The sequence below is a fragment of the Brachycentrus maculatus genome, unplaced genomic scaffold (genome assembly GCF_059751285.1).
Source record: "Brachycentrus maculatus isolate JH-2025_06_01 unplaced genomic scaffold, ASM5975128v1 h1tg000365l, whole genome shotgun sequence".
Taxonomy (NCBI): domain Eukaryota; kingdom Metazoa; phylum Arthropoda; class Insecta; order Trichoptera; family Brachycentridae; genus Brachycentrus; species Brachycentrus maculatus.
The window spans coordinates 161,218-183,495 of record NW_028281114.1 but is presented as its reverse complement, the minus strand read 5'-3'; the positions used below and the strand labels follow the sequence as shown (position 1 = coordinate 183,495).

The 22,278-nt window shown below is 31.2% G+C and overlaps 1 protein-coding gene across 1 annotated transcript in view; it reads right to left on the bottom strand.

Moving 5' to 3' along the window:
- Positions 1–22,278, bottom strand: part of nolo (ADAMTS-like no long nerve cord) — a 164,749-nt gene that overhangs the window by 16,435 nt on the left and 126,036 nt on the right. The window contains exons 13-19 of the mRNA XM_088269845.1: positions 11,925–12,176; positions 10,358–10,475; positions 9,437–9,558; positions 8,586–8,667; positions 7,053–7,220; positions 3,931–4,113; positions 1,595–1,747 (exon numbers count right to left, since the gene is read on the bottom strand). Coding sequence (XP_088125971.1) covers positions 1,595–1,747; positions 3,931–4,113; positions 7,053–7,220; positions 8,586–8,667; positions 9,437–9,558; positions 10,358–10,475; positions 11,925–12,176 — 1,078 coding nt within the window. The remainder of the gene's footprint in view (positions 1–1,594; positions 1,748–3,930; positions 4,114–7,052; positions 7,221–8,585; positions 8,668–9,436; positions 9,559–10,357; positions 10,476–11,924; positions 12,177–22,278) is intronic.

Genomic DNA, 22,278 nt, shown 5'->3' with positions numbered 1-22,278 from the left:
AAACAAAAAATTATGAATAATCAGATTTTATTACAAATTTATAATGACTTTTTATATTTCTTGTACCGTTATACTAGTATCGTTATACTAAAACCTATCAGCGGAAGCTAAACTGGCAGTGCACAACGGAGTCCTGGTTCCAACTCTGATGTATGGAAGTGAAACATGGAGTTGGCAAAAGAAGGATGAAAGTAGACAGAATGCAGACGAAATGCGATCTCTCAGAAGAATGTGCGACAAAACGATGTATGATAGATGTACGAATGGTGAAATAAGGAAGGAATGCAAAGCTGAGATAAGCATTATCGATAAAATTACGAAAGGTGTGTTGAGATGGTTTGGACATGTAGAACGAATGAGTGAGGAAAGAACGGTAAAATAAATTTATGAGGCAAATGTTAGCGGGAAAAGAAGCAGAGGAAGACCGAGAAAAACATGGCACGATCAGGTATGCCAAATACTTGAAAGTGGTCAGGTTAGGAGTCGTAACAATCGGCGGGTATGTATGAGGAGATGCGTGAACGTGGGAGAGGCGAAGAATGTTTGCGAGGACAGAGTGGTGTGGCGCTCTATTCTCTCTGCCTACCCCTGCGGGGAAGCGGCGTGATGGTTAGTTAGTTAGTTAGTTAGTTATACTAGTACTGGCACTGATGTATCGAAGCTTTATATGGGATAGTCAAAAGAAGGAACAAAGTAGAGTGAACGCCTTTGAAATGCATTCCTTCAGATAAATGTGTGGAAATAGTTGTACGACAGAGTTAAAAATGAAGATATTAGAAAGTATTATAAGGCTGAACTAGGGATAGTTGAAACGATTGACAAAAGTTTTGAAAGGGGTATGGACATGTGGAGCGAACGGAAAACGAGAGAATGAATTAGTAAGTAAGTATATTTAGAAAATATGAACATGAGAACAGAACGAGGACGCACAAAAAAGACAAAAAAGGCACGACCAGATCAATCGGAATTTCAAATTTAGTAATGTCAAAAGTCTACATGATTGGATGGAATGTATGATAATTTGTTTGAATGCGAAGGAAGCTAGAAGTGTTTGTTGGGACAGATGAGTGTAGTGTTCCATCCTCTTCGCCTAGTAGTAGTAGTTTATTTCTTGTTTATTTTTTCAGGTTAGTTTTGTAAACTCTTTATAAAATCTGTCTTGAAAAGTCGAATGGTGAGCATATTGTCCTATCAGGATCTTTAAAAAATATGTTTCTCAGCATTGTATGTATGTCCCTACTAGAATAAACATCACACACACACACACACACACACACACACACACACACACACACACACACACACACACACACACACACACACATACACACACTTTCATTCATTTGCTAGAGCTACACTAAATATTTTGTACTAAACTTAATGTTTCTGTGGTTAACTATAATTGGCTTGTTTAATGTTTAATGCTTTTAATTGTTTTGTTTTAAATATGTTGCTGTTGTTAACCCAAATAAAAAAAATACCTAACGAAGCTTTTGACTCGGTAACCGAATAAGTAACGATTACCCATTAGTCACATCTCTAGTTTAAAGCAATTTTACGGAGACAAATATATCATTATGTTATCGCAACAAACCTTTTTGGAGATGGCGAACTTTTTCGATTTGGTCAGGTAGACGCGGTCCTTCGCCCACAGGATCTTCGTGCGATTAAATTTCTTCACGGGACATTTTATCTTTACTTGAGTTCCATAAAAAACCGTGGCCGAACCTCCGATTTTTAGCGTCACCTGAAATTATTTAAACAATTATTTCATGTTTAATATGACACACAAATACACTACTTACGAGTTTATACAGGATGGCGCAAAAATAATCACCCTATCAGAAGATGTTTTAATTTTTGCAAATAGCGTTGTACGTCAATCATATTTGATATTTCGCTCACTCCTTTCAAGAACGTCATAAATCAAAAAACTTGATTTTTCAGGAGAACGTTTTAAAGTTTAAAAATATAACACAATGTATTGAAAATAAATATCAAGCCACTTATTGAACTTTTAACTGTGTAACAGATCTTTTAAGGTAACACCTGAAGGTTTTTTCTCCATTTGAAAAATATTAAGTTTATTTTAAAAAATATTCAATCAATACCTTTTCTTCAAAATGTAAAAACAACATTTTCTGCCCTGTAGCGGGTAAATATTAAGTTAAAAATATGTCGCTTTTGCTGGGATATAGAACATGTTCTAGGCATTCCGAAAACATGCACAACTGAAAATTGACGATTTTTGATTTATGAATTTCTTGAAAGGAGTGAGCGATTTGTGAACTAGACAGCTGCAGTACACAAACATATAATTAAAACGGGCACAAATGTGTTTCAACACTGGCGGCAACCATTTGACGGATATTATCTTTTCCACTTAACAAAAAAAAATATAAAAGTTCAAGTAAAGATTTTCATAACTAGAAATATTTTTTTTTATTTAGTAGAAAAATAAAAAGGCAAAAAAAACTAACTAACTAACTAACTAACCATCACGCCGCTTCCCCGCAGGGGTAGGCAGAGAAAATAGAGCGCCACACCACTCTGTCCTTGCAAACATTCTTCGCCTCTTCCACGTTCATGCATCTCCTCATACATACCCGCCGATTGTTACGACGCCTAACCTGACCACTTTCAAGTATTTGGCATACCTGATCGTGCCATGTTTTTCTCGGTCTTCCTCTGCTTCTTTTCCCGCTATCATTCGCCTCAAAAATTTGTTTTACCGTTCTTTCCTTACTCATTCGTTCTACATGTCTAAACCATCTCAACACACCTTTCTTAATTTTATCGATAATGCTTATCTCAGCTTTGCATTCCTTACTTATTTCACTATTCGTACATCTATCATACATCGTTTTGTCGCACATTCTTCTGAGAGATCGCATTTCGACTGCATTCAGTCTACAAGGCAAAAAAATCAGATGATTAATTTTGCGCCACCCTAAGTATGTCATATAAAATATGTATATGCTTTGCAACCCTTAGAGGAAGTACGCTTAACCACAAATAATGTGTAAGGCAACAGGCAGTAACTCGAGTTGCGGCTGTTTGGCGTAACACGGCTCAAAGCATTCTTATAACTGGCCTCTATCATATACATTCACAGATTTTTCTTTATCTCCTTCCTTTACCGAGATATTCATTATCCAAATAGCCGCAAAATTGTATTAATTTGATGACAAAAAGGGTAATTTTATGTTAAATATAAACTCGTTTATTTCAAAAGTACTGTTTTTAACAATAATGATAATAATAAAACCCTTATCCGCACCCCAATGGTGCATAGGGCACTGCTTCATATAAACGCAGTGTTAAATTGATCGTTTACACATGAAGGAAAGGTGATCAGCCCTCCGCTTCAGGTACCAGTCCATGGTAATATTGAATAAATATTACAGTGAAAAAATCACTAATATTTATTTGAACCCTCCTCCCTTCGTCCGCCTCCGTAGTGTTATGGTCAGCACGCTCGGCTACCGTTCTGGAGGTCCCGGGTTTTTAACAAAATAAACAAAATTATAATACAACAAAATGAAATAATTTATCCGGCTAGTTACAGTTTTACCGGGTGAACAAACCATGTTTTGAATAATAAAACCCTTATCCGCACCCCAATGGTGCATATGGCACTGTGTCATATTAACGGAGTGTTATCTTGACCGTTTACACATGAAGGAAAGGTGATCAGCCCTCCGCTTCAGGTACCAGTCCATGGTAATATTGAATAAATATTACAGTGAAAAAATCACTTATATTTATTTTACCCCCCTTGGGAATCGAACCCGGGACCTCCAGAACGGTAGCCGAGCGTGCTGATCATTACACTACGGAGGCCATTACACTTGTTTTGAAAGTCATTAATATTATATATTTCTACTCGAGAGGTTTTGGAAGATAAGGCAAAGATGATATTGGATTTACCTTCTTCTTCTTGGGGTCATGCTGGATGTATGTGGTTTCAGACGTGATGATGGTGGGAGAAGACGAGTCCTGTACGCAACCCTTGGTGTGGCAGGGCTTCGTGGATGGAGGCTTGTTGGGGGGACACATTGCGTCTGGTCTTTCGATCACATGTGACTGTGCCATCACCTGCTTGCATTCCACCTGGTATAAAAAATACAAATTTTCATCTTCACTTGACTTTGCAAGGAATATTGTAATGATATAACGGATCCAGCTGCCCATGGTTGCAATTACAACCAAAGAAAGGGCATATTATTAGATTAAAACCAATATTTTTAGCTTTTCCACTTTATTTTTATTTGACCAGCGACCGGGTTTCGTCGTTACCGACATCATCAGACTGGACAAGCTAAAAATATTGCTTTTAATATAATGATATATTAAAATGCAATTCCATCACGAAGTGTCAGTGGATAATATAAATCTATCAAAGAAAGGCCATTTAAGTAAACAAAATAACTCCCCCGTTCCGCATAAAAATATATGTTGCCAAGTAATATTTATTTTAAAATGTATAACATGATACTGTAAACAAAAACAAAAAAGAAGTCCCTCAGCACAAGAGCTCAGTCTCTTTTTAGGAGAGGCTTAGCCCAAATAAAATTATAACATGTGACTTTGTTTTAAAATCACCATAAATATTTTATTAAAACTCAAGCCTGATTAATTCTTAATAAAGAAGCGGTTAGCTTTGAAACCGGTAGACATTATAATAAAGTTATAATAAAATATTAATAGTGATTTTAAAACAAAGTTACATTTTTATTATAAAATTGAAAATCGCAAATTAGTGCTTCAAATATATATTTTAAAATTATAAGATTATATTAAGTAGAAATGTATAGAAATTGAATATATATTTTAATTTTTTAATTTTTTTTCATATTCTTTTTCATCTTTTTTAATAAAGTTAATTTTTTAAGAACAATTTCAATACATTTATCCATATGGCAAACCTACAATTTTAGTTTCGCTGTGCCTCTCCAAAAAAGAGACTGAGCTCTTGTGCTTGGAGAGGGACTTACACTCAAGGTTTTTGGTTTTATTTGATTAATGGTATAATAGTCTTTTTCTTTTCATACATTTAAATATATATATATATATATTTATATATATATATATACAAATATATATATATATATATATATATATATATATATATATATATATATATATATATATATATATATATATATATATATATATATATATATATATATATATATATATATATATATATATATATATATATATATATATATATATATATATATATATATATATATATACAATATATATATATATACATATATATATATATATATATATATATATATATATATATATATATATATATATATATATATATATATATATATATATATATATATATTTATATTTTTTTTTTTTTTTTTTTATTTAAATTTTTTTTTTATTTGAAAGATTTAAATGTTATGGTCATTAATTTTTTTCTTGAGAATTTCGATATTTTCTTTTTTTATTTCTTTATGGAGTTTATTGAAGTATTTAATTCCTAAACATATTAAGTTTTATTGAAATATATATGAAGAAGTTAGAAACAGAACCAGAATAAAGGTTATCATGGTTCGCGTAGCAAGACTCAAGTGTCTATTGGTGACGTGTTGTAAGACAGAACCCCATAAGGAGCACCAATAAATGTTTGATATATAGACCTTATATAGATGCCGAAGGACATCATGGCTGAAAAACCTACGACAATGGTTTGGCAGAAGCACCAAATCTCTATTCCGAGCGCCAGCATCAAAATCGAAGATAGCCATGATGACCGATCTTCGTTACAAGTGGCACAGAAAGAAGAAGATATAGACCTTGGAAGAATAAGAGAGGCGTCGAAAAACCCCTAAAAGATGGTCCGACGGCATAGCCGCTGTAGGAGGTGCAAATTGGCTGCAAGCAGCAACAGACCAAAAAAAAATCTATTTTTATAGAATACACTTTTTTGAAATAATGATGTGATTAAATAAATCCAATTTCAACAAAAAATCCAAGCGCTTTGAAAGCTTTTTTCAAAATATATTTTCTAAATTTCAGCTACTTATTTGCTAATTGCTAAGATAAAGTTCATTCTCCTTTAAATATATCCTTTAGGATGCTTCAACTAATTACGTTTGTGAGTTCGGCTTTATTAAAAATAAAGCCGAACTCACAAACGCCTTGTCTAAAATGCTGAAGCCATTTTCCTCGATGTTAAGGATTTCCTAAGTAAAAAAATAAATATGGCACTATTAAGACTGAAATTTGGTTTTTGAAACCTTTTAATACAATTTTATTAAAAATGTTTTTCATAATTATTTGAAAAATGATCATCTTGTTTGTTTTACACTCAACGCTACCAGACTCCTCTATCTTCTTTCAGCAAAAAAATGTTGGGTAATATATCCAAAATTAAACGCAGTTAATGGATTGAATTCTACTTTATTTACATATATGATATGTGACGCGTTTCGTCTTATTAAGGCATTATCGAACACTCTATCATACACTCCAAGTGTAAGATGAAACGCGTCACATATCATATTTGTAAATAAAGTAGAATTCAATCCATTAACCGTGTTTAATTTTGGATATATTACCCATCAATTCAATATGGAACTCTCCCAACTGTCTGCAGTTATTTTATTTATTGTTTCGGCATTAACTTTGTGATAAGACATGTTACAATGATTAAAGAAAACACTTCGTTTTTTACCACTTGAGTTTTATTATAGACTACATGTTTCAGAAGTTAAACTTTCATCGTTCAGGTCTGTATAATAACTATGTATAATATGTTATTATACAGACCTGAATGATGGAAGTTTAACTTCTGAAACATGTAGTCTATAATAAAACTCAAGTGGTAAAAAACGAAGTGTTTTCTTTAATCATTGTCTGCAGTTACAATAAATAAAAAAATAATGTTGAAAGTTTATCTTAATTAAACTTTTAAACGAAACGATCACTTTACCGAGTTGTTAGATCTTGAATTATGATGGAACAGCAACATATACAATATATTATTAGATACCGTACCTGCTACGATGCCCACAATTTCATACCTTTCTCTCCTTTACGCCTCCCCCGCAAGCCTTGGTACATTTGGACCACGAGGTAGTGTGCCATCTTACAGGACAATCCAGGACATTACAGTATTGCCTGTCAGGAGGAGAAGGCTGGGGACACATGCTGTTTGGGACGATCACTGTATTACCGCCACCCCTAGTCACCTGAAAGAAACGCAGTGTAAAAAAACAATTTTCATTGTATGATTCGGCAGTCACTTTGTGGTAAAAATCTAAAAATCTGTCCATTTTTAATTAATGTTTTACTTAGTGAATACCACTATTTTTTAAAATCTACTGTGACAAGTGTTTTGATGGATTCCGCATTATTTTCAAACACCGTTACGATGTTTGAAAATAATGCTTTACTAAAAATTCCATAGCATTTTACAATATATTATAAATTACAATTAAATAAAAATATAAATACAAAAAAAGATCCCACAAAGGCATGGCCTGTGTGTGGGTACTCATTTTATTTTAGGTTATAATAAGAGGCACTGGTAAGAATACAAAATATATCAGAAATAAAATTAGATTGAAAGTGTTAATATAAACTACAAATAAATATTTGATTTTAACAGAAAACAAAGAATCAAAAAGATGAACATGAAAGAAGTTAGTTATATGAGGTACTTAGATCAGTTTTTTAATAAAAAAATTAAGCAAAATTTTAAATTGAAACAAACTTAGGAAATTAATGTCTAACATATGGTTTGGAAGTGGAAATTTATAGGCAGCTATTAGATAATCGATAATTGAGTGAAAATTTAAAGATGAAAAATAACTCCTAAGTAAAGACACACAAGTGTTTGGACACACTCAACATACTGTTAATATAACTCATTTAAAAAAAAATAACATTTGAATATACCACTTTAATGAGTTTTATATATTTATATACGACTAGTTTCAAAAACTTACAGGTATGTTTAAATAAAACTCATTAAAGTGGTATATTAAAGTGTTTAATTAAAAAAAATATCAACACGTCATTCCACAAAGTTAATGTCGAATCAATAAATAATATAATACATCTCATATTTAAGCTTTTACAAACTTTTTTATCATTATTACCAATTAAAGCACCAATCAACGACCGTGTAAATATTGAATAAACAAATTATTTTCAATCCAACTATTTTAAATAATTGTATTTCTTTCGAGATGTTCTGTCTCTCATATATTTTTCTCTTATTCGCCTCATAAATTTATTTTACCGTTCTTTCCTCACTCATTCGTTCTACATGTCCAAACCATCTCAACACACCTTTCTTAATTTTATCGATAATGCTTATCTCAGCTTTGCATTCCTTCCTTATTTCACTATTCGCACATCTATCATACATCGTTTAGTCGCACATTCTTCTGAGAGATCGCATTTCGACTGCATTCAGTCTACTTTCATCCTTCTTTTGCCAACTCCATGTTTCAATTCCATACATTAGAGTTGGAACCAGGACTCTCTCTCTCTCTTATTCTTTAGTTATTTATTAAGAAGATCCACTTGAAGTATAAAAATATACAAACCTCATGGATACAACTGACTTCACGGGTTTGAATACCAATTCCACAAGATTTGGTGCAAGGAGAGAAGTCGGAGAAATTCCACCTGAAAGAATAAAACGTATAAATTGAGCGAATTCTGTAAATAATTTATTCATTTTTTAACCCTTATCATCACTCAACTTTGTTAAGGGCACTGAATCATACACAACTATCGTTTATTATGATCGTTATTCACACTCAGTCTAGTTAAATGGAATAGAAAGAAAATGAGAATAGTTACAAATAAAATGAGAAATCACATTTTTAAATATTTATTTACAGCATTTTGAGTGTGTCAGAATACTTGTTCACAAATCTGGATTATCTCCAATCATAGGAGTATTTTTCATATTATTTTTTGACATCTCTTCAAAGATGAAGAAGAATATGGAAGTCTGGGCATTTACGGGGCTGACACTACTCAAATTCTTGGAAGTTCTAAATAAAGAATTGGTAAATATTACACGTGTGTAAAGTGATCACTTCAACCAGCCTATGAAGGTTGTCAGGCCCCGTAAATGCCCAGACTTCCATTTTCTTCTTCATCTTTGATGAGATGTCAAAAAATAATAAAATAAATATTTTTGTTTTATTTTACAATACTTATGTAGCATTGAAAATATAAGAGATCTATGGATCAATAATGCGATCGAAAACATTGAAAAATGCCAAGTGACAGCAGATGTCAAAAAGCATGCTGATTATAGATTACCATGAGATTGATTACCATGAGTATTACAGATTCCTTCTACTGACCTCTTCTACAGGTTTCAGGATCAATTTATGCCAATTTGACAGTCGAATACATTGAATAATAAAAAATGTTGAAGTACCTTGGTGGACAAGGATGATCATTGCAGGTCCGAATTCTGTTTTCAGGCTTAGTTTCGGGAGCACACATGTACGGGGAGGCTATTTTCTGGGTGTCATCTCGGACGCAGTTGACAATCAGTTCCTTTGAAAAAAAAAACAAAATATTTTTCATTACTTATTAAAAAAGCAAGCATCAGGTATTTGATTCTAGGCCTAGAACAGGACGCAGAAGCGTAGGTAGGCCCCAGACAAGATGGTCCTGCACTGGAAGAGAGTCGCGTCCAACAGAAAACTGTGGAAGTCCAAGAGGGAGGCATTTGTTCTATATTGGAGATAAGATGAAGGCTGTAGTCGGCTGCCCAAACTCAAAACACAGTAAGGGACATTTTTTTGTAGTACTTTTTTTTTGCATCTTTGGACTACCATTAAGTAAGTAAATTAATAAGTAGATTCAAATCAATAAGTAATAATAAGATTTAAATTAATAAGGAGGTAAGTAGATTCGACTTAGTCCAAAAATGCAAAAAAAAACGTACTACTAAAAAATGTCCCTTACTGTGTTTTAAGTTTGGACAGCCGTAGTTGTAAGAATGTAGTAGTAATATTTTTTTTTACGTTTTTTTAAATTTAAATTATTTTTGATTTATTAAGTAATTACGATAATTGAAAAGCGATCTCTTAGACCAATGTGCGGAAATGACCTAGGAAAGATGTTCACATGGTGAAATAAGGAAATAATGCAAGGTTGACATAATTACTATCGTTAAAATGATTGAGGAAACACTTGATTTTATACTACTTGAGTTTATTAATGACTACTAGTTTCTGAAGTTAAACTTCCATAGTCAGATCTGAATAATCTGAAAATTTAGAAATCCAAAAAAACCTACATTTTAATAATAATTGCGAAGCGGCGTGATGGTTAGTTAGTTAGGTTTTACCTGAACACCTCCCAAACAGGAGGCGCTGCAGTGAGTGTATCCTTGTTCCTGCCAAGAGTAAGATTTGCCCGGAACTCCGGCTCCAACTCGGATATTAGCATCACCGAAACTAGAATGCCTGAAAAATTGATAATTTTTCTTTCAAACCCTTATCCGCACCCCAATGGTGCATAGGGCACTGCATCATACAAACGCAGTGTTAAATTGATCGTTAACACATGAAGGAAAGGTGATCAGCCCTCCGCTTCAGGTACCAGTCCAGGCTAATATGGAATAAATATTAGGGTGAAAAAATCACATTTATTTATTTGACCCCACTGGAAATCGAACCCGGGACCTCCAGAACGGTAGCCGAGCGTGCTGACCATTACACTACGGAGGCAGACAGTTGGATAATTTAGAATTATATAAATATCTTTATAAAATTAATTGACCTTGTTTTCACCACTTTTTTTATATTAATACAATTAAACCTACCGGTTTCGACGATATCTTGTCATCATCAGGGTTTATTTTAAATCAAAAACATTAAAAACATTAATATACTCTCATCAAAAACTTCCACACACTCCATAAAAATCCTAAATGTTATTTTTGTTTGTATGTTTTTGATTTAAAATAAACCCTGATGATGACAAGGTATTGTCGAAACCGGTAGGTTAAATTGTATTAGAAAAAAAAAATGGTGAAAACAAAGTTCATTAATTTTATAAAGATTTTATAAGATGTGCCCCAAAGTATCTGCGGCAAATATTCTAGAAAAAATTAAATAAATATTTAGTTAAAAAAAATCATTTGTCGATGTACGAATTTTGTGTTTTTTTTTTATGCCGGCTTATAAATCTTTCCCGGTTTGCAGAAGGTAGTCATTCAAGCATTTTTTTCATATATTTTTTGGTAAGGTAAGGTTATATTAGGTTGGTCAACACGCTCAGCTACCATACTGGAGGTCCTGGGTTTGATTCCCAGAGAGGGTAAAATAAATAAAAATTATTTTCTCACTTTAATGTTTCTTTAATATTATCCTGGACTGGTTCCTGAAGCGCAGAACTGATCACCTTTTCTTCATGTGTTAATGGTTAAGATAACACTGATTTTATACGATGCAGTACCCTATGCATCATTGGATGTGGATAAGGGTTAGATAACAGTCATTTACATTTGTTCGATAAGTAGTCCGGTGTATGAATGAATTCATCTCCTCAGAGTATTCTGGCATTGAAATCTATTAAATGTGAATTCACAGTAAAATTGAGATATAAATTATTTCAAAATTTCTTTAACTTACGTAACTTAGTTCATAAAATGGATTTGCTTTTCAAGAGAGATCTGTCAGGAAGTCTAGATGCTTCTATAATATATTAGATCCGGGAATGCAGTTGGAACAGCTTTCAATCAATGACGATTTGTAGAGGTCTTTTTAAGAAGTGTCGGTATTTGTAATGTGTTTTTCACATTTACCTTCGATATCCTAATTATCTTACCTACAGACAAGTCTCTTGAAGAAGTGGCTTTGCAGGTTATTCCTAAAAAATGTATACAAATATCAATGATATAAGTGTCATACCTGTTATAAGTGTCGCTGGGGTAAAGCGACGGAGAGTTGGAATCACCATAAGAGGTTCCATACGCCATAGAACAAGGCTCCATGACGCATCTCTCCGTCTCTTCTTTAGGCTTGGGTCCAGCGCACTTATAGTCCGGCAATTTGGCAATGGTCCTGCTGAATTCTAGAAATATCTTGCAGTGGACCTCCCTCTTCCTAATTCCCTCTCCACAGGTGACGCTGCAAGGGCCCCAGTCTGCGTCCTTGATGAAACTGAACGCGGAAAGAAAAATGATGAAGGTATACAAAACAATCGATGAAGATATACAAAATAAAGTCAAGCAATGCTAAGAGAAGCGGAAAGATGCAGCAAAAATGCAGTCGATGCATCAAACATTATCAATGCACTATGTCGAATGGAAGTTACCTGAATAATCCTAATTTAGTTGCAAGATTTTTTTGAAATAGCCACTTCCAAATATTAATAATTCTATGATGGAAATATTTCTTCACCCTTATGTACACAATATTTTGTACATAATTATTTGATTGTAAAACCTTTCTTCTGTAAATTGTTTTTTGTGTATATTGTATGTAAAGTATAAAATCTAGTCATCAAACCCTCATCCGCACCCAATGGTGCATAGGGCACTGCATCATATAAACGCAGTATTATCTCGATCGTTAACACATGAAGGAAAGGTGATCAGCCCTGCGCTTCAGGTACCAGTCCAGGGTAATATTGAATAAATATTACAGTGAAAAAATCACTTATATTTATTTGACCCCCCTGGGAATCGAACCCGGGACCTCTAGTACGGTAGCCGAGCGTGCTGACCATTACACTACGGAGGTGGACTTAAAATCTAGTAGTTAAAAAAAATATTGTACCTACAAATATTGTAATATGTAAGTAACTAGATTGTCCGATTTTTACTGAAATAACTATATTTATTTCAGTAAAAATCGGATATATTTTTACTGAAATACTAATCTTTTTGTTTGTGTGATTAACTATACTTGGCTTGTTTAATGTATATCTTTTAATGGTTTGTTTTACATATGTTGCTGTTGTCAACCCAAATAAATAATAAAAAAAAGTAAGTATTATGATAATCATGTCCGCCTCCGTAGTGTAATGGTCAGCACGCTCGGCTACCGTTCTGGAGGTCCCGGGTTCGATTCCCAGGGGGGGTCAAATAAATATAAGTGATTTTTTCACTGTAATATTTATTCAATATTACCCTGGACTGGTACCTGAAGCGGAGGGCTGATCACCTTTCCTTCATGTGTAAACGATCAAGATAACACTGCGTTTATATGAAGCAGTGCCCTATGCACCATTGGGATGCGGATGAGGGTTTTATTATTATTTTATTATTATGATAATACTACCCAATTTCGCTTTGTGCATAATTGGGTACGGGTAAAAGATGAAAAGTGAAAAATAAGAAGATGAAAAGTGGGATCAGGTAAGTGTTTAAGGAAGAAATGGGAGAAGACTTACGGCATGTATTGAAGAAATATAACATCCTTTAAATTAGGGATATTTGGAGGTGGCTACGCTTAAAATTATTCCCATGGAACTTTTACATTGGAATTAAAAATGCTATCCATTTATTACATGAGGCTATATCAATCCAGTACTGTATCGTATCTAATTGAAATATTTCAAATTCGCTATCATATTTTGTAAAACTTAATACACATTATTTTAAAATTACTATTTATTCTAACTTTTCTTTGACTAGTTTTAAACTGGGTATGAATTTTTGTAATTTTAATCTAATTCACTAATATATTGGAAGTTATTATTGCTATCAGATAAAAATAACGCAATCAATAACTTAGTATTTTTTTCATATACTTTATAAAATAAAACAACTTCGTTTTAACCTCTTTATCCAACCGGTTTGGACAAGAACCTTGTCATCATCGGGGTTTATGTACTAAATTCTAAAAGATTAAAATACTCATAGTTAAATTAAAATTAATTTACTCTAAAACATTAATTAATTTTAACTTAACTATGAGTATTTCAATGTTTTAGAAATTAGTACATAAAACCTGATGATGACAAGGTTCTCGTCGAAACTGGTTGGATAAAGTGTACCAATAAAAAGTGGCTAAAACAAATTTGTTTTATTTTATAAAGTTTATAAAATGTGCCACGCGGAAAACACTCAAGAAATGTTTTTATATATTTATAAAATGTATAAATGTTTTTATGTATTTTAAATAAATTTATTAAAATTTCAACCACACGATTTTAACAGAAACTGATTAAATTAATTGATAAGGCAGTCACTTTGTGGTAATATGTATCCATTTTAATTTAAATTATACTTGGTGAATACCACTATTCCTTAAAATTCATCGTGACACGTGTTTTGATGCATTCTGCATCGGTGTCGGACAATGAATATTATTGAAAATTACCTTTGAACTAGCCAATTATCAAAATGATGTTTTCAAATATTGAATTGTTTTTATTTATTTTATTTTTAATTTGCTTAGTTTGTTTTGTATAATTTGTAGAGTTGGGTTTATGTTCGAAATCTTTGAAGTATTTTTTGCATCAAAGTGTTCTATGGAATCGATGGTTCTCAAAAATACAATAGAATGTGAGCAGGCAGTGTGTTGAGTAGCTAAAATATAGTGAAATATTCTGGAAATAAAATCTGAAAACCATGCACATATTCGATCATGGTGATGATTATGATTTTCGATTAACGAAAAAACCACTATCGACGTAATCGTACAGGAGAAAGTAACCAACTAACAAAACGTTAAATGTTCAGGAGGGCCATTTAAGTCACTTTTGCTTGTCAAGAAAATAAACATAAATGCAGTAAGTCATTTTTAACAAGTCAATATATTATACTTCCAAGTTAAAAATCGCTTTGGGATTTTTTCAGGGCAATATTGAGTTAGTAAGATATCAAATAGTCAATAATCCCGTTTTTGTAAAAAATGCACTTGGTCACTTCTCCTGTCTGACTACGATATATATAAATATATATATATATATATATATATATATATATATATATATATATATATATATATATATATATATATATATATATATATATATATATATATATATATATATATATATATATATATATATATATATATATATATATATATATATATATATATATATATATATATATATATCATATTTATATATATATATATATATAATTTCAGCAGTCACTTTGTTGTAAATCTATCAATTTTTATTAAACTTTTACTTGGTAAATACCACTTTTTCTTTAGACTTATTGCCGCACGTGTTTCGATGCATTCAACATTATCATCAAGGTATTTGATAATAATGTTGAATGTGTCGAAACACGCGTCATAATGATAACATCCCAAATTGTTGATAATTCTTTCAATATTCATAAAACTGTGTTATTTTCTGGTTTGCATGGGTATATTAGCGAAAGACTAATGAAATTAAGTGCCCTAGGCATCGTTTTTACACCTCTGTAAGACGTGGCATGTGTTAAGTCGTTCAAATAAAATATTTAAGTAATTTTCGTATTTTTATCGGTAGATTTGCCAACAAATTTTTAAATGTTTTTTGAGTATTTTAAGCGAGTGTTTTTGCCTAGAATATACGCATAAACTTTTAAATTAAATTAACTCAACCTAAAAACCTAACCATCACGCCGCTTCCCCGCAGGGGTAGACAGAGAGAATAGAGCGCCACACCACTCTGTCCTTGCAAACATCCTTCGCCTCTTCCACGTTCATGCATCTCCTTATACATACCCGCCGATTGTTACGACTCCTTACCTGACCACTTTCAAGTATTTGGCATACCTGATCGTGCCATGTTTTTCTCGGTCTACTACATGGTACATGGTACATGGTAAATGGAGTTGGCAAAAGAAGGATGAAAATAGACTGAATGCAGTCGAAATGCGATCTCTCAGAAGAATGTGCGACAAAACGATGTATGATAGATGTGCGAATAGTGAAATAAATTAACTTTCAAGAGTAAATTTACTCACGAGTAGGAATATACAATTAATCTTATAAAGTTAGAGGCTAATTAGGGTCACGATAAGCGGTATTGCATAAGCTGTGGCTAGATTTCAGAGTCACTTAGACGTTAGGTAGTTCAAAATTGTCAATAGCTTAAGGCCTACTATTCGATTAATCGTAATATAAATCGTCTTCCGATTTATTAAAAAATAACAATAAAAAGGTAAAAAAACCAGTTTTATAAAAGGTAAAAAGGGTTTATTAAAATAGGGTTGTGAAAAATGTCCGCAAAATATCGATTAAAGATTTTTATAAATCGTAAAAAAAATAGACCATATTCGTTTTGTCTGACGTAAAATACAATTTGCACGTGTTTACTAGAAAGGGTGATGTTTTATATTACGTTTAAGGAGTAAAAAAACGTTCACAACCCTTTAGAGAGACACGTTTAGACATTAAATATTAATAAACGACAACAGAATTTCTACGATAGTCGTAATTTTATTATATTAGGGTTGGCCTGACCGTTATTTATCGATTCGAGTTATTTTGTTTTTAATAACGTTACAACTATTTTTTGAAGAAGCCATTGAAAATACATATGTAGAAAATAAACCTTTTAAAAAAATATATTTCTATTACATCTATATGCGCACAGTCACGCTGTTAAAATTATGTTGAAGGAAATATATATGTAAATATATTTGAATATTTACGATATTCTACAAAAACAAAAATATTTTGAATTTGGAAAAGTTTATGAAACACGAAAGTATTTTAGTTTTATCCCTACATTTTTAAGAATATTAAAAAGTATTTTTTTTATAAATTGAACCATTTCAGGTAACACTTATAACGTACTACATCTAGTCAGTTTCTCTTTCTTTCCTTTTTTCTTAGTTTTCAACACTTTGCAATTTTAAATACACCATACGTAATATTTCACGATTATATGACCCGATAAAAATAAACGGATGACAATATTATTATACTTTAAAAAAAATCGTTTCTACCACATTCAAATATTCTTTTTATACATGATGTTTACAAAAACATCAAGAAACGTATTTTTATTTATTGTGTAAAGTGTCAATGATATAATAATATAAAATTAAGACAGTATCAATTTATCATTTAAACTGTTTATGGAGTTTGAAATTGAAATTAATTACAAATATATACTGATTTTGTCCACCCTCGCAGTATAATATATAATATATAAATATAATAATTAAATATATAATACAAGAAGATAACGCGTTTGGCTGCCGTAAAAGCCACAAGTTTGATTCCCAGATTTTTTTTTACTCAAATACTAATAAAATATCATCCTGAAATGGTACTCGAAGCAAGGGATTGATTTCCCTCAACTGATAAACGATCAATACAATACTGCATCGATATGTTGAACTATTGGACACATAATTATATTACGCGGCCATCGCTATTGCAAACATATTAAGTTTAGAATTTCTGCCGTAAAATTCGAGTTGATGGCACAACCCTAATTACTTTCTCGACGAGGAATATTGTGTTATGCGGAGAAGGACAGGTCGCCATTTCGCAAAAAAGGAAAGCCCGCCAATTGTATTCATTTTATGGCGGCAATTTCATTTTTCGATATTTATTCCATAAACTTTAACGCCGTTCGACAAGATTAGATTCTCGACCTGCCTCTTAAAACCGTCTCGCATGGAGACCATTTTGTAATCAAAGCTCTTGGCGCCGATATAAAATAAAAACGGTATTGTGAAATTGACGCTGTTCATATATTATGGATAAAGAAGAATATGAGATTTATGTATTAATTTTAAACCAAACACAGATTTTTTGAGACTACTAAGTTGTATTTTATTAACAAATACACATAAAAAATAATATTGTGACATTTTTTTCGCCTTGTTAGGGCATTACCAAACGAAACAAGGCGAAACAACTGTCACAATATTATTTTTTATGTGTTTTTGTTAATAAAATACAGCTTAGTTGACTAAAAAAATCTATATTTGATTTAAAATTAATACATTAATTAAAATGGAGTTCTACAAATTAAACGCCAAATCAATAAATAAGAATATGAAAGTCTGGGTATTTTAAAAGGCTTGCAATCTGCCAAAGGTTGGTGTTTAGTGATAACTTTATACACGTGTAACAATCACCATTCTACCCATGATTGACAACCACACTACTGAAACTTTTGGAACTCACGTATACGAGTAAATCATAAATCTTACATTAAATGATTTAGTAAGGATAGAATAAAAGGTTCTCTTTATAAAGAATTTCAGAAATCAGTTAAAAAATTTACCATCATCTTGATTTCAGAAGTACCTCAGGAGTCAAAATATCAGTCAAAAATAGTTTTCACATCGAAAAAAAGATGAAAAAGAACATGAATGTCTGGGTATTTACAGGGCTTACGACCTCTTACACGGTGATTAAGTGATCACTTTACACACATGTAACATTCACCATTCTACCCATGATTGACAAACATGCTACTCAAAAATTTCAAACTCTTTCATACATCATAATTCTGGTAACGCTTTTTGTGTGACATCACTAAAGCTATCTTTGGTTGATTTAAAAAAGCTTCTATTCAGCAGAGATCCTTTTATTTACACGTATGCAAGATCCTTACCAGATTATTTTACACACAGAGAAACACCTAAAAACATGATTAAATTTTTTATGCAGCTAATGATTTGACCTGTTATTTTATTCACAAAATTTTCAAAAACAATACAAATGTAAAAAAAAACACCTGAATGCAGAAACCCAGATTTGTGAACAAGAATTTGAATACACCCAAAATGTTGGAAAAAACCAGTTAAAAACCATATTATTTTTTTACATCTCATCAAAGATGAAGAACAATATAGAAGTCTGAGCATTTACGGGGCTGACAACCACACTACTCAAATTCTTGGAAGTTCTATATATATGAACCAATTTTGAAACATTATTCTAGAATCACTAGAACTTCACTAGAGACATCTATTGGTGCTTTTACTAAGCAGAAACTCTTATATAAGTATGTGAGGTCCGAATCCTGGATTATAATCTCATACATATGAAAAATATTGAAACCAATTTTGAAACATTATTCTTGAATCACTAGAACTTCACTAGATACATCTATTGGTGAGTTATAAACCTCTTAAAAACCTTAAAACTTTTAAAATCTTTTGACCTTTAAAAATCTAGATTTTTAAAACAGTTCTTACTCCATAAATAACAAATATAAATTTTGGTCGTTTTAATATTTTTTCGAGCTAAATGACAATTACTCTGTTGGGTTTGAGCTTCAAATGGTCTAAAGTTTAAACTTTGTAAAAAAATCTCAAGTCGGAAGTTTAAATTCAAATAGTTTAAATGGATATTAATTAAAATTAGAATGGAATACTTTTAAAGATATTCCATTCGTTTCTAAACTTTTGACATTAACTACGTTTTTCACGGAAATTCTAAAATTCCAATTATGGATTCAATTCATCAAATATAATTATTCGGAATGGCAGTAACACGCTAAATTTTGGCTTTCTCCGTCCAAAACTCAATGCATTACAAGCTAAATCATTTGAATGTTGTAATTTTTCACTAAAATGACGGTTATAAAAGTTATTTGGGCAAATACTGTGAATCATATTTGAGATTATTTAATTTTTTTTTTAAAGTAACAACCATATTGTATGGAATGATCACTTAAACTAACCAGTGACATTCGTTACTCGTTTAACCTAGACGGATCTAATAGAGGTATGGAAATCCTTCATATATGAATCTATTTCAATAACTTTAGTTTTAAAAGGGCTACTTACTCCATTTTTTTGTAATCTTTAAAAAAATATTGTACTAAAAAAAATTTTCCTACTTAATTTTTAAAAATTCTATTCGTTAATTCGTGCTTAAAAGTATTATTTTAATTAAAAAAACAAAATAAATCGGTATACATCAACACATTATTTTTTGTCTGCTAGCGACATGTTATTCCTTTCACTCTACATAATACATATGGTACTACGAGAGAAAAAAAAGAAACAAATAAACTAGTTGGATTTCGTTTGATCTGATTTCCGGCCTCTCATTCAGTCGCTGCCTGACGGCGCGTTGAAGCGGACGTCCCGCCCATGACTCAGTTGGCGGCAAGTTGATACTTGCTGCGTGCTGCGTACTACGATTTCCACACAAATATGGACCGGGATCTTTTGATACAATCCTTCTGATCGTGTCTAATTTTTGGATGATCAGTACGGGAAAAGTAAAATGCCTATAAATTCATTTTCTGTTGAATAAATGTAAAAAAAAATACTAGGTTGCATTTCTTTAGATATTCATAAAACTTAAAATAACTGAGGTTTATTAAGAAAATTCACTGCATTTAGATGTAAAAAAAATAACCTTTAAAATAACGTCGTTATAAAATTACTATTTATCTAAATATCTTCGCCCAAAACGTTATTAAAATATAAACAGTGATTTTATTACGCAGTTATTTTATTTTGTATATTTTCAAATGGAAATTTTCAAAGTTTCTGGTTCAATTATGAATTGTATGTTTATTGTGATGGTAACTGTTGTAATATTACATGTTTTAAAGGATTTATATGAAGATATGATTATATAATTTGATAGAATGTGCCATATAGATAAGAGTGCAAATATTTGAAATTCCAATCAGTGTTTTTGTGCCATAATTTGAAAATTTGTGTGCAATAAAAGCTGTGATAGAAATATTGTAAACTCGCAGAATGTAGGAAAACAGGCTGAAGAAAAGGAATTATAGGAGCATATTATATTACTGTAATAAAAAAATGATAATACGATGATATATAAAGGTATCAATGATAAGAAATAAAAAAGTAAAAGGTTTGTGTTGAATTGAGTAGAAAATACATGTATAATAATATAAAAATGAAATGAAAAATAAATTAATAACACTACGATCATATGATATCTAGACGTATTTGTATAGCACTGTAGAGAGAAAAATGTTTTATTTTTTATTTTATTTAGTATTATTTTTCATTGTATATCAATGTATCAGGATTTGAACCCCTAAAAGTGATTTTTCAAGAAAAGTAAAAAAAGAAATGTAAACTTCGATATGTAATAAATGTGTGACTACATTTTTAAGTATGTGGTTTAAGAAGAAAATTTTTAGCTTACGGTGTAAAACTTTTATCGCGTTAATTTTTAAATTCAACAAATGGGTAGCATTTTTGCAACCTAATAAACAAATTTAAACTGCATAATACCAATTTTTAATATTAAATTTTAGATTAGAAAAATATATGGTTGCGTTTGCTTACAGAGAGCTACCTTTCCAGGAGAAAGGTTCGCCCTTAAAAGTGCGTAAGCTTAATATTAAAACGTATTTGTTAATTTTTATATTTCCCTTATCTTTTTTTTGCTGTGGTAATTTGATGAAAACTAATGACGTATTTTTATTCGGAAAATGGTTAGAATCACACGATGTCATTTCTGGAAGCTCTGCTTATAAGATAATTATTTACAAGAAGAACTTTAGATATGTTTTAGGGACTTTTTAATTTTTTTAAATCAAAGTTAAGAAGACATTGAAATGTAATAAAACTCAACTCTTGACATCTCAACATAGACGAAGAACGAGGATTTAGTTTACACTTGAAACGTTAGGAGCTTAACTAAATGAAACGATATATAAGTGGATACTGCCTACATTAATTTAATTGGATTTCAATTCATATTTTGTCGTTTTTATTAAAGATTTTGTTTTGTGTTTATTTATTATTTTTATACGTTGCATATTATTTTTATTTCAGAAGCATCTCAATAAAGAACTTCCTTAAATATTTGTTCATCATGAAGACTTTGTTAATTTATAAAATAAATGAGTAATTTATATTTAAATCATCAACACATATAACCAGTCTAATGATTTTTTAACTACGAAACTCGGTCACTGGTCACATAAAATAAAAGTGAAAAAAAACTGATTTTTATTTTATTATATAAATTTATTTTAATCAGGATCATAAATCCGTTTTTTTAAATAACACAAAAAATTTATTGTAATCTAAAAGTGTACGAAAACACTACCTTACGATGGCCCTAAGTAAGGGTTAATTAGGGGTTCTAGATAACAAACAGAAAACACACACAAACATAACTAACTCTAACAAAAGTATGAAGATTTTTTTCTATAATATCGGAATATAATGTGGGATGGATGATAACTTGTTGTAGATGGTCTCATTATTGAAATGTATAAAAATGTGCGATTTTAACCCGGCGAGAATGTGGCAGGGTATTTCATACCCAGATCCTATTTAAAATATCGATATTTTTTAATTCAAAAAATATAAAGTGATGGATGGTGGTATAATCATAG